The sequence below is a fragment of the Crocodylus porosus genome, unplaced genomic scaffold (genome assembly GCF_001723895.1).
Source record: "Crocodylus porosus isolate Cpor-Errol unplaced genomic scaffold, CroPor_comp1, whole genome shotgun sequence".
Taxonomy (NCBI): Eukaryota; Metazoa; Chordata; order Crocodylia; family Crocodylidae; genus Crocodylus; species Crocodylus porosus.
Genome location: NW_017728944.1, coordinates 2,023,020 through 2,036,586, shown reverse-complemented (window position 1 = coordinate 2,036,586; position 13,567 = coordinate 2,023,020). Strand labels below are relative to the sequence as shown.

Sequence of the window (13,567 nt, the reverse complement as noted above, 5' to 3'; positions counted from 1 at the left end):
TGGGCTGTAGTTGTGGGTGCTGTTTGGTCTGGCAGTCTGATGTTTCCTCCGCCCTCATCTTCCCCTTCCCCCGACGAGCCTAGTTTAAAGCCCACCGTGACTCCTGTCACAATGGTGCATTGGCCAGGAAAGTTTTATACAGCAGTATGCATCATAAGATGCTGGTTTGCCTGTATGAAGAAGAGAACCCTTGGGTCCATGGTGCGAGAGGAACAAGAACAGACACTAATCCCAGGCCCAGAGTCAGGGTAACAAGTTTTGGATCAGCTATATCAAATGGTACAAGGCCTACTGGATCAAGCTGCAAAACAACAGACCCTGTTAGTCAACATGATCGGAAGCATCCACCTCCGGCCAACGATGCAGGTAGGAATGTGCAGATACGGAGCCCAAGTCGACCCTGAGGCGGGAGATGAGCCACCTGCACTGTTGGTAGAAGTAACAATAGAGGGAAAATGGGTAATAGCTATAACTGGACTCGGGCTTATTGTAGATGATGGTGCAGAGCGACGTGTTACTGGCAAGGGACAGTGGAAGAGCAGATTGCGTGAGGGTGCAGTGTTGGTGCAGGGACTCCCTCGATTTTGACAGGGTGAGAGTTACTCTACAAGTAGGCAATAAGACCTGTCGGATGCTAGTTGGGGTCGCGGAACATTTACCCTACCCAGTAGTACTGGGTTGTGACTGGGCCGAGTGGCTAAAAGAGATAGCTGGTGTGAGGCACGAGGGGACTGCTGAGGGTTTCGCGGGTGAAACTTGAACAGTCTCCTGAAGGAGAAGGTGAACAAAGGGTGGATGTCGCCCATTTGTGGGAAGATGAGCATTTTCAGTTGGAGCAGAGTCAGGAGACAGATTATTGGTGGGTGCTGCAGGAACACCTTGCCCAAAGAAATAACAAGGTATTGAGACCAGAGCTGATGAGGACAACTCCGAGGTTCAAGGTAAGAAACGACCTCCTATACCAGATAGAGCAAGGGAAGCCAGAAGGAGGGGAGGTCGTACAGTTGTTGGTCCCTTGGCAATATCGATGGGCCTTATTGAAGGTGGCTCGTGAGCTCCCTATGGGTGGACATCTGGACTGGGACAAAACAGAAGCACACATTCGGGTAAGATTTTTTTGGCCAGGACTGGTGCAGGAAGTAGCAATATATTGTGCTTCATGTCCCATCTGCCAAAAAGTGAACCCAAGGCAGCCTCCAAAGGCTCCTTTAATTCCCTTGCCTCTGGTAAAGGTTCCCTTTGAGAGGGTGGCAGTGGACATCGTAGGGCCACTTCCCTGAAATAGCACTGGAAACCAGTACATACTAGTTTTACTGGATTATGCAACTCGGTACCCAGAAGAGGTGCCGATGAGGACAATGTCCGTGCCAAAGGTGGTAAATGAACTTTTGAAGATTATTCTTCTGAGTAGGACCCCCTAAGGAACTACTGACCAATCAGGGAACAAACTTTACATGACGTGTGTTCGAGGGAGTGAGTAAAGCTTTGGGGATTAAACACCCGAAGACAGCCATGTATCATCCCCAAATGGATGGGCTTATGGAACGTTTTAATCAGACATCGAAACAAATGCTAAAAAAGTTTGTGGTTGAGAGCCCGCAGACTTGGGACAAAATGATACCACCTTTGTTGTTTGCTGTAAGAGGCACCCCAGGCTTCGACTTGGTTTTCACCCTTTGAATTATTTTACGGCCAGCAACCAAGGGGAATCCTGGACCTGATTAAAGAGAGTTGGAAAGAACAGCAGAGTAAAGACCAGAACGGCATCCAACTGTGGGAACGCCTTGAAGCAGCTCAAAACGTGGTGTTAGGACATCTCAAAGAAGCCCAGCAGCAACAAGTGAGACATTACAACCGAGGCGCTCGGGAAAGGAGGTCTGACGTGGGGGACTGTGTGTTGGTTCTGTTACTGGACAGTGAGAGTAAGTTACTTGCCTGGTGGCAGCAACCCTATGAAGTCTTATGCCAAGCGGGGCCCATGGACTATGAGGTGTACCAGATAGATAAGCAGAAAAAGAAGCAAATATACCATGTCAATATGTTGAAGAAGTGGGAAGACCGAGAGTGTATGTACTTAGTCTCTCTTCCTGAGGAGTTAGAATTGGGACCCACATTAATGGAGGGAAGTAGGCCAGGTGATGTAGAACTGGCCCCACGACTGTCGGAAGAACAGAGAAGACAGGCTGCCGAGCTAGTCAAGGAGTATGGAGATGTTCCAGGGAACCCCTGGGGAAGCTCAGGGCGTGGTACACCAGATAAAAACTCCTCCAGGCCAGGTAGTATGTGAGAATTGGAGACGGATTCCCCAGCGACTCCAAAGCCAGATAAAAACAGAGATTGCAATGATGCTAGAGAAAGGTATCATATGCGAATCCCACAGCGACTGCGGATGGAAAAATCCGCTTATGTATCGATTACTGGAAGGTGAATGCAGTGGCTAAGTTTGATGCCTATCCAATGCCCAGAGTGGACAAACTGGGGGAAAACATCAGGCGAGCTAGCTACATTTCCACTTTAGACCTGACAAAAGGTTACTGGCAGGTCCCAGTGGCACCTGAAGCTCAGGAAAAGACAGCATTCACCACCCTGTGGGGTCTCTTCCAATTCCGGCACATGCTGTTCAGGTTGCACGGAGCTGCGGCTACATTTCAGCATACATTGATGATATTATTATATACACTGAGAACTGCGCTGAACACCCCGTTGTGCTGAGAGCAGTAGTGTGAGACTTGAAAAGGGCCGGGCTGACAGCCAATCCAAAGAAATGTACTGTAGGGAAAAAGGAAACTCAATACCTGGGGTTCCTAGTAGGAAGTGGGAAGGTGAGACCTTTGTTGAGCAAAGTGGAGGCGTTGCGGGGATATCAAGCACCCCATACTAAAAAGCAAGTGAGGGCTTTCTTGGGGCTGGCCAGTTATTACAGAAAGTTTGTACCTCACTTCGCGGATGTAGTTGTACCTTTGACAGAGATGATAAAAGCAGGGGCTCCAACCAAAGTGAGATGGACGCCAGAGGCAGAAAAGGCATTTCAAGCGATGAAGGATGTGCTATGCCTACAACCACTCTTGTATACCCCGGATTTTAATAAACTTTTCCTGGTGCAGACCAATGCGTCAAATGTAGCTATCGGAGCAGTATTGGTTCAGAGAGAAGGAGAAGAAGAGCACCCTATAGCCTACATAAGTAGGAAATTACACCCACTGGAACAAAGTTACACCACGGTAGAGAAGGAGTGTTTGGCAATTAAGTGGGCTATTGAAACACTACGGTAATACTTGTTAGGGCAGCGGTTCACCTTGATCACCAATCATGAACCCCTGTGCTGGCTGCAGAGCATGAAGACAGACAACATGAGACTGATGAGGTGGACCCTTAGTCTGCAACCATATTGTTTTGAGGTAAAGCATCACCCTGGAACCCAAAACATAAACGCCAATTTCTTCTTAAGACAATACGAGGAAGAAGGGGGGCCAGGAGAAACGGGGATTCCAGACAAGGGAGAAGAGAGGGAGGCATGTAAATAGGAACCTTAACCTTATTGCTAGGAGGCCAGGTGACCCCTCCAAGTCTGGAACCTCCCAGGCAGGACCAACCAGTCAGGCAACAGGAGAACCAAATTCAAGATCTTGCAAATGGTGGTTGGAAAAGGACAGAGAAGCGGCAGAAAGACGGACTCCCAACAAAGGCAGTAACATGCCTGCTGCCTCAGTCAGAAGAATACGCCATGCTAAGAGCCATCCTCACGAACATTTAAAACCTGGAGAGAAGACAGGCCTAAGCAGCATCCTACCAAGGGTGGATAATGTATGTGTAGAGGGGGGTTACTTATGGCAGGGTAACTGGCACAAATCCCACATGGTGCGACCTTGGGGAAAAGGCGAGTAGGAGGTGCCTGAAAACCTCCACCTCCTGTATCTGAGTTGCCGGGTGCCTGAAGAAAGGCCAAGAGGAGAGCCCCAGATGGATGAAACACCTGGCAAGAATGAAGACTAGGCTTGGTGAGTCTGGAGTTAAAGGCAGGAGGTGTGTTACAGAACATGCAGGTGCCCTACTCCTTAGAGCAGAAACAGCTAGGGAGAGAGTCCTAGCAGTGAGGGGGGAGCCCAACTGCTAGTTACCAGGGCAGCCAGAGTCACAGGTGCTGGTTGCTAGGACAACCGGTGGTGAGTCAGCTGACAGGAAGGGGCAGGGCCTGGCACATGTAAACCCCAGAAGTGAGGCTAGGAGGGCAGTGGTGTGCTGGCAGCCAAGGGAGAGGGAGCTCTGCTGGAGCAAGCAGAGTACCGAAGCCTGACGGCATGAGCAGCTTCTGTTTGTGATACAGGGTGGAGAATTCCCTGCTAGTTATTTGAATGATCATTTGCCAGGCGGCTTAGATTTTGTGTTATAGCCCAGGGGCTTGAGTTTTTTCTGTTTGTAGTTTTATAACACTGGAGGACCAGGTGAGGCTATTAGGGGTTGGAGGAGGCCTCATAGGGGCTCCACGGTAGCGTGGGGATGCTGGTGCCAGAGAGGGCGTGGCATTTTGGGGTGCACTGGCCCCAGCCCCAGGGCAAGAGGGGGCCGTGAGAATCCCCAGGGCGAGGGGGCAGCAGAGCACCAGGAAGGCATGGGACAAGACAGGGCTGTGGAAGCCCAGGAAAATCAAGGGGAGGGCCAAATTACAGCAAGGTCCAGGTCAAAACCACTTCAGTACCATCTGCGAGGCTTGGAGTGTGGTGTAGGGGAGGAAAAGGAGCCACAGATAGCGTCCCCTGGCACCTGAGCAAAAAAAAAAAGGACAGCCTCCCGCTAATTACATCTATTAATTAACCAATTAAGATCAAGGCACAGCAGGTGAGTAAGCAGGCAGTTTGCCCATAACAGGAGGGTGGAGTCACCGATAGGAATACTCTAGTAGAGGTATTCCTGTCACAGGGTTGCAGCAAAAAGCAGAAAACCCCCGTCAGTGTGACATTTGACCCCTTTACCCCTAACAAAATTGGATGAGCTTTTGGATATATGGGCTCTGGGAAGCCTATTCCATTGGTCATTCTTGGAAAAAGAAAGCATTTTTTTGTCAATGGGATGTCAGTTTCTTTCTCATCAACAGGACCTCCTATGGATTTCTCCATAGGATGGATCAACTGCCACTTACCTTGTTCTCCCACCCTCCGTTATCCAGAAGTAAGGCCACAGGTAGAAAAAATACCTTAATGAAGAAAAGGAGATTTTCTTATGCTGAAATATATTTGGCTGCATAATTTTCTGACCTCAACACAAGCATTTAGGTTGTAGGGATACTTTTTTGTCAAGCTTGGGTTGAGAATTTTGGAATTTGTGAAAAGTTTATTGCTGGCTTTTTATTTTTTAACACTTTAACCCTATCACCTCAGTTTCACTGGCACTAATTGTTCTTTCTTTGAATCTTTTGTGGTTTCTTAGCAGATCCAGAGATCATGCAGTTTCAATAATCCATGTTCTGGAGAAAGGGCAAGAGTCTGAGCACCTCACATAACAGGAAGGCAATATTTAACTGTCTTACCTTCAGCTCTAGAAAGGAGCAGGTGGCTATGAATGCAACACTTCCAGATGGAAAATTGCATACTTTCTGTCTGAGGGTTTGTCCTCATTGCATTGTTAGTCTGAGGCATAACTCAAGTTTTGTCCCTAACTTGACCCCTGCCTACACACAAAAAACTAAAGCTTGAATTAAGTGGTGCTATAAACTAGTTGGCTTATTTGGTGGTATAAAAATGAAACTTGAGTGCTGCTGACATGAGCCTGTAATGAAATGGGGAAGCAGCAAACTGAGTTACAACTAGTCAGGTGCTAATCCAGTGCAAATGGCTCTTTTTTTCATTCCTGGAGTATTACCGTCTTCTGAGTGAGGGGTTATTATTTATAAATGGTCACCTGCTTATACTACAGCCCTGTCTTGCAAAAACCAAGAGATTATTTTTGAGTTCTATTTTCCCTGCATGGCTAACATAAGGTCAGAGGCATTTAGGAGAAGGAATACAGTATCATCTAGACACTGATATTCAGGACTCCCTGGGTTCTTTGCCACGCTTTTGCTATGTAGCTTTAGACAGATCTCTTAATATCTCTGGGAGGAATTACCTTTGCCTTTGCTATGCCTAATTTTATTCATCTTTATAACATGTTCTATAAAGTTAGTTCATACTTCTAATGTATTTGAAATTGTTGGATAAACATTGCCATTTGAAGTAAAAGTTAGTATTTCTCATGAGTACAGTTCAGGAGAATGAAAATTATCTTTTTTTTATCCTGCAATCTTATCAGAACATCAGAAACATATTGGATCAGACTCAGGGTTTATCTAAGCACCAAACACCAAATGGATCAGAGGAAGATGCAAGAATGCCCTACAGTCTTGGTCTCGGCAACATCCTGTGACAATGATTTCTATTGTCTAATTATACACTGTGTTAAAAAGTATTTCCTTTTATATATGGTAGAGTATATGCATTACAATAATCATATTCTGTATAGTGTACTATGAGTTTTATAAATTCAAAATAGCCCATCAAATCCAATTAGCAAACAGCTTTATTTTTTGTCAGAGATACTTCTTAATATTGTCATTAGAAATGTAGGACCCATGCCATATCCACCTTTCTTTGTCTTTATGGTTGTAAATGAAATTTGAGCAGTTATTTTAGGTATGATTTTATTTTAAATTATATGAATTTGTCATAGAGACAATTTGTGGCTTCTAACAATCATTTTTCATTTTTGTGATTTTATTTTTCATCTGTAGATGAGTTGGTTAAAGTGAAGGGAGAATACAGTGAAAGAGAAGAGAATTCATTGAATTCAGAGCTGATGGAAAATACAGAAGAGCCTGAAGCATCTTACACTTATCCAAGAGAATATAATGAATATGAGAGCATTAAGCTGGAGAGACATTCTGGTCCATATGACAACATCAGGCCAACTAGTGGAAAGATGAACTGTGATATCTGTGGCTTAGCCTGCATTAGCCTCAATGTTTTGATGGTTCACAAGCGCAGCCACACTGGTAAATATCCCTATATTATTCACGCCAGAGCTACATATTGAAAGCATATGATTTTAGAGGAAACTACTGGTTAAAAGTGGGTAGGATCCTAGGATTGCTGGCTCCTTGCTTCTGTTCCTGACTTTGCATATGTGACTTTCAGCAAGTTACCTAAACTTTCTGTGCCTTATTTCATTTATTTACAAATTAAGTACAATGATATTTAGCTATTTAATTAGGGCCATATGTTTAGAAAAACATGGTTGTGAGGTTTTTTTGAGAATTTGGGATGAAAGGCACCAGCACTTCTTCTCTTAAGTACCTAGGTCAAAAATCATGAGTTAAGTTCTTTTGCTTGGCTCCTGGATCATGTCTCTCTTTGTCCATTGCCTAGCAACAAACCAACAATCACACTGAATACAGACCTAAAAGAAAGAAAGATTTTTTTTCCTAAAATTTGTTAGCACTTTACAATCCTCCTCCTTCAGAAAAATTATTTCCAGTCCACAGAAAAGACTATATACATTTGATATGTTTCTCATAAATGGAATTGGAGTGGACGCATTTTGCCAAGTTCTATCACCAGACCCCCTTGTAACTTCCAGTAAAGTCAATGGAAGTAGCATGTCTAAGCAGGAACCGATACAGTATCTCATTCTTTCCTGTTTCAAAAAGGAAAGGGTGAGGGGAGGTATTACCCATGTAACCATTAAATGTCCTTTTTTGTATGTCATTTTAAGGTGAACGGCCATTCCAGTGTAATCAGTGCGGAGCTTCCTTTACTCAGAAGGGTAACCTTCTCCGCCACATTAAACTACACACAGGGGAAAAACCTTTTAAATGTCATCTTTGCAGTTATGCCTGCCAAAGGAGAGATGCGCTAACAGGTCACTTAAGGACACATTCTGGTAAGTGACTACAAAGACACTTCACCTGTTATCAATGTGTGTCACTAGGACATCAGTTGTGGTAAATAAAAAGGGATAATCAATGTTGTTTAATCTGCCTGTCTCATTCTGGTGAGTTAAAAATTAGCAAGGACCTCTAGGTTTCCTTATAGTTAATTCCATGTAGGGATTAATTTATGGTCTTCTGTATAGGGTGTGCTGGAGGAAAGAATTCATAGACAGCTCTACTTCTACAAGAAAGTGCTATGATAAAAGCTTAGCTACTGTATTTCATTGTACTATATAACCCCTGGGTGTAGTCTGTCAGTTGGGTGATGTGGCCAAGCCATCAACCTTCCAGTTTTTAAAGCAGAAGTAAAAAATGTTCCACTAGAGCTATGTCATCAGAATGACTCTCTTGGATGACAATACTCTACTGCTGAACAAGACCTTACCCTTATTTTTAGTGCCTTTCATCTGAATATCTTAAAGAGCTCTACATGTTGGTTAATTCTTTCAATGCCCTAATAAGGTTTTTTAATCATTTTATAGATGGGATAAGCAGAGGCACAAAGCTGTGGTAACTTCTCCCAGAGCTGAAAGTCACTCACAAAATCAGGAATCAAACCAATAAACTCTATGTCCTAATCCTGTTCCTTAATGGCTAGATCTCACTTGCTCTGATTTTTACATATCCTGTATTACATATAGATTTCAGAAGAAAGCATTAATTTAGAATAATCCATATTATCTATGGTACTACACTTCATAGAAAAAAGGCTTAACTCCACAAAGAGTCCATTTAAAATGAAATGATTTGACATGAATAAATAAGATCGTGATTTGATCAGGTTCCAACACAGCAATACTAAATTCAGTTCTCCATCAAGAGTGAGATAGAATGTCATGTTTCAAACATGTCTCAGTCAGCAAAACAGTAGCCCACTTTTGCACAGTTGCCAAACTATGGGAATTACTGCTAATAATCTTACAGTCAGAAGCTTTTTGTGAATGAGTTAGGAAGAAACAAATAAATAAGACTTCTATTAAAAAGAATAAGGAAGCTGATTAATTGGTAATAATTTACATTAATAATATTATCATGGTATCAGTAGATATATATCTATTAGATGCATTTTATATACTACCTGGATACTTCTTTCATCACACAAAGTGCTGTATTTGCTTTGTTCAAACATACCTAGTTAAAAAATCTCAGACATTTTTAGGAATTCTTTATAAACTTAACAAATTTCCTAGGGTGAAACTCATATCCCTTGGCCTCACAAAAATACAACTAATCTATTGGGTTTGGGGGCAGGGTACAAAATCTATAACTGTACCTCAGAACAGGGTGGGCACTTCCAGTTTCACTTTATCTTACAAGCCAGCATGCCAGTTAGTAGAGCATGCCGGCTTGTAAGATGCCGGATAGCACAGCTTTTACTGTATTTTAGTTGATCTAATAAAAGATATCAGATTTACCCTAAGAACCTTGTCTGCCTACATCCTTAAACCAACACAGCTACAACGAACACACCCTGAGTTCTCCTTTGGTGCTTTAGTAGCGTATAGAAGACTTCTGCTGTAGTATGCCAATGGTGGACTTAAAGAATGAAGAGAACCTTTTATGGGTTCTTCATGCCAGAATGAATCTCACTATTAAATAACCTTAATAGTACAAATACAACATTTTATCCAGTTATACAGAAATGTGAAGTATTCTCCAGTTATGAGCTATCAGTAATTCTGTACTAAAATGTGAAATCACAGTGTTTCTTCCACATCTTTTGATTGTTTTGTCCTGCTGTCATTCTGTCCTAGTGGAGAAGCCATACAAATGTGAGTATTGTGGACGGAGTTACAAGCAAAGAAGCTCATTAGAGGAGCACAAAGAGCGATGTCGGACTTACTTGCAGAGTGCTGGCATGTGTGAGCCTGGTAAGTTTATCAAATCACAGTGTTTTGTTTTGTACATTGCAGTGCCTTAAAAGGGGTATCTGGCAAGCTGTTAATTTGCAGCTTGAATATAATTTTCACTACAGTAATTTTCAGTAACCCAAGGGGCTTCAGATCTTATAAAAGGGTCTAGTTTAATGCAACCCTCAGGCAGCTGGTTAAAGAACACGTTTATTTTAATCACTTCTTTATTTCACAGTTACTTTCAGTAAAACATTCAGAACCCTTTGTGCACAGCATTTCTGTAGGTGACATTCACATTAGGTTAAATTAGTTCTATATTAGCACTATTATGGGGTTTATTTTATTGGATGAGTTGGTTCCCATTTTTTCTTAACAGCAGAGGCTCACATCTGTGTGTTCCTTTTACAGATATTTTTCAGTAGAATACTATTGTCTGTTTCCCAGTGCATCCCAATATGTAAGAATTTGAAAATTGATTAAAATTTCAGTAATCAAGATTTAGGAGTTAGAAATGAGGTGGTATCCTTAAAATCCTTAGAGTAAATCAAATTTTGCTCTGGACAGAAGGTAAAGGCTTGGGAGAAAGCTTTGTTACAGATTAGCTATTCAGAAGTAAATTATTCTAATATTATAAAGCCTTAGTCTGTCTGTATGTCTGTCTATCTGTAGCACTTTATTCTCACTCCTACTGGTTGTTTGAAACAATCAATCAGAGTGCTGCAAGAGCGTTTTGGACAGGAGGCGGTGGTGGTGAAGTTGAGCACTGCCATGATGACAGGGATGGAGTGGCTGGAGTGGGGCGGCAAGTCCAGTGCCACTGGTCACTGCCAGCAGCAGCAACAGAGCAGGGGGGCCAGGCCAGTGCTGCTGGCCTCACCCCACCTCCCTCCCCCACTCCCTGCAGGTGGTGGCAGTGGAGCTGGAGGGGAGAAGCCAGTGCCAGTGGCCTTGCCCTCCCTTCCCACCCCTGCTTCCTGCAGGCGGTAGCAGCACAGGGTGCTGACTGAGGGGGATGAAGGGGACGTCGGGGCAAGCTTCCCCCTTCCCTCCCCCGCCCCTGCTCCTGGGAGACAGCAGCACTCCGTCCCTGTCCCCCTGTCATTCCTCAAGGGCAATTGGCTAGTTCTACAATAACTCTGTATGTGGATTCTCTAACTGCAAAATAAGGACGCTTTGTTGTTCTTTGGTTTAATCCATTTTGAGAGTAGACTAAAAATAATATTCATACATGGAATTATTATGGAATAGCTAATGCACTTTAAATTCACATCTTACCTTAATCTAAATTAACTTTCCAGTGTAGGCAAGACTTTAAATGGAAAATATTAACTAATAATTAAAGAAATGGAAGTATTCATAGTATGTTTAATTCTATTGCACATGGTGGATTATCATAGTTCAGCTTGTGACAAACTAAGTTGCCTGACTAAAGTACAGGGGCAGTTCTATTACCCGCTCTAGTCATATAAGTGCCCTCACTGCAGGAATAGGATTGCCCTCTAGAGACATGCAAATTTTTCCTTATTCATACAATAGCGTGCTTATGCACCCAGAGGGTACAATAAGGTATTTCACTTGGTGAAATAGAACACAAAACTTGTGGATAGAATTCTGTTAGCTGACACATGTTTGCTTGGCATTTGAAGGGAAGCCAGGAAACTGGCATAGTATTCAAAGCCTAGGTTATGCTGCTTTTTATTCTAAATTGAAGCAAAATAAAATAAAAATAACATTATTCTCCTAACGATAGTGCCTAAGATGTATAATGACCAGAAATAGCTTATTGTTAATGCAGGCAATCTGATGTTACATTTTCTTTAATCCTTATAGTTTTCAGGTGCTAGAATTCCTTTATTGAGAAGGGAACATTTGTCTCCTTTTTAGAAAGCTCATTTGTGGTAACAGTTTGCATCTTTTTTTTTTCTTTTTGCAATCCCAGTACATCAGTTCTGGATTTCTGAAAACATTTCACTGACAAAAATAAAGAGATACCACTCTGCCCTACTATAGCTCCTTTCATTGGGGAATTTCAAAGCACAGTCTTCAATGAATTAAACCCAACTAATGTAGGAAAGTGTTTGTATCCCCCTTTATTTAGGAAAAGAAAGCTTGTGGTTTGTCTTGCTAAAAGTTTACAGAATTAATCAGTAAGCAAAGTCTAACATCACAGAGTTTTGTCTTGCAGTCTTCTTTTGTAACAGCTAGAAAATACTTGCCATGCAAAACAGGCATAAAGGGCCAAATCCTGTTTCACTGTTATACTCCGGAATATATATGTGACTTATGTGGCTACATAACTGCTATCTTTGGCACTTAATGCCTCTGGCACATTGTAGTTAATATTATTTGACTAAAAAACAAGCAGTGGGATAATTGTCCCCTATTTGGAGGAAGACCCTGAATGCAAATCCAAAGCCAAACTGGGTCTCCTGCTTCCTGGGACAGAACCCTAACCATGATGCTTTAGGGGAAGGGTGGGCAATTATTTGGGCAGCAGGGCCACCTAAGGAGTTTCAGTGAGTTGTTGCTGGCTGGGGGAGAGAGATACTGATCCACTGTGATGAAGGGGTGGGGGCCTGACCTGGGGTTGTGGGGTTGGGGAAGTGAATTGATCCTTTCTAGCCCCTGGCCCATCCTCCCCCACCCACCACCAGGGACACTGGACAGAGCAAGTGGACGTGGTCTCTATGGATACCAGCCTGGAACCCCTGCAGGCAGAGTATGCTCAACCAGGTGGATGGGATGGGGCCATGGATGGGCAGGGAGAAGTGTCTGGGAGCAGAACAGGTGGGCAAGGCCATGATCATGGGACAGTGACAGCACAGGGAGGGGGCCCAGGACAGAATTACTATCTTCTCTTCTCCCTGTGTGTACCTGCCTGCAGAACTGGTGCCCATAACAGGGACATGCAGAGAATGGATTGTGGCTGTACCCTGGGCCCCAGCCCTGCACTGTAATTACCCTGCCATCCTAGTCCCACCTACCCATCCCACTCCTGGATGCCACTCTCACTGTGGGCCAAGTGCACCCTGCTCACAAAGCTCCTGGGCCACTCTCCATGGAGACTCCATCCACCCACCCTCCCACTCAGTCCAGCGACCCCAGCAGTAAGTGCAGAGCTGATGGGCTAAGGTGCCCAGGCAGTGGGGCCAGGTCCAGCAGTGGTGGCAGAGATGCAGCCAGCAGCAGCTGGGTAGAATGAGCTGCTGCTGCAGGGGCTGCCAGAAAGCCAAGTCTGTCTGCTGTACTGCCTCTGCTCTACTGTGTTTCCTGGGGACCACGGGACCAGTTGCACGTGACATGGCTCAGGCTGCTCCCTGTGCCTGGGGCGGGGTGTGGCTGAGGTACCCACTGTGGGCTGGATGGAATGCCTTGGCAGGCTGGATCTGGCCCACAGGCCATATTTTGCCCACCCCTGCTTTAGGGCTAAATTATTGGAGGCCTGCTACTGCCTTACTTCTGACAGGTATACTTGGACAATCCTTTTTTGACACAGGTGGAAATAGAATCCAAATGATATGCAAGTGCCAAAAATTGCAATTACAGAGCTATGTAAATGCTACTTGGGTGCAGAAAGGAAAGTAGGATTTAGGCCAGAGTATCAAGCAGTTTACAGGGGGTTCTCAATTTCAGTTTCAATTCAATTACATTTGGTTCTCTTTTTTTTTTCTGAGGCAGAAAACTTAAATGTGTGATTACTTCCGATGATAAAAGTGAAAATTAAGATATTAAATTTCTGCTTTGTTTCTGTGGA

The 13,567-nt window shown here is 43.7% G+C and overlaps 1 protein-coding gene across 2 annotated transcripts in view; it reads left to right on the top strand.

The window, feature by feature from the left end:
* Positions 1-13,567, top strand: part of IKZF3 (IKAROS family zinc finger 3) — a 65,528-nt gene that overhangs the window by 30,651 nt on the left and 21,310 nt on the right. The window contains exons 4-6 of one of the 2 annotated variants that reach the window (XM_019550316.1): positions 6,764-7,024; positions 7,744-7,911; positions 9,715-9,831. In XM_019550316.1, coding sequence (XP_019405861.1) covers positions 6,764-7,024; positions 7,744-7,911; positions 9,715-9,831 — 546 coding nt within the window. The remainder of the gene's footprint in view (positions 1-6,763; positions 7,025-7,743; positions 7,912-9,714; positions 9,832-13,567) is intronic. The other variant, XM_019550317.1, reaches the window with a different exon arrangement.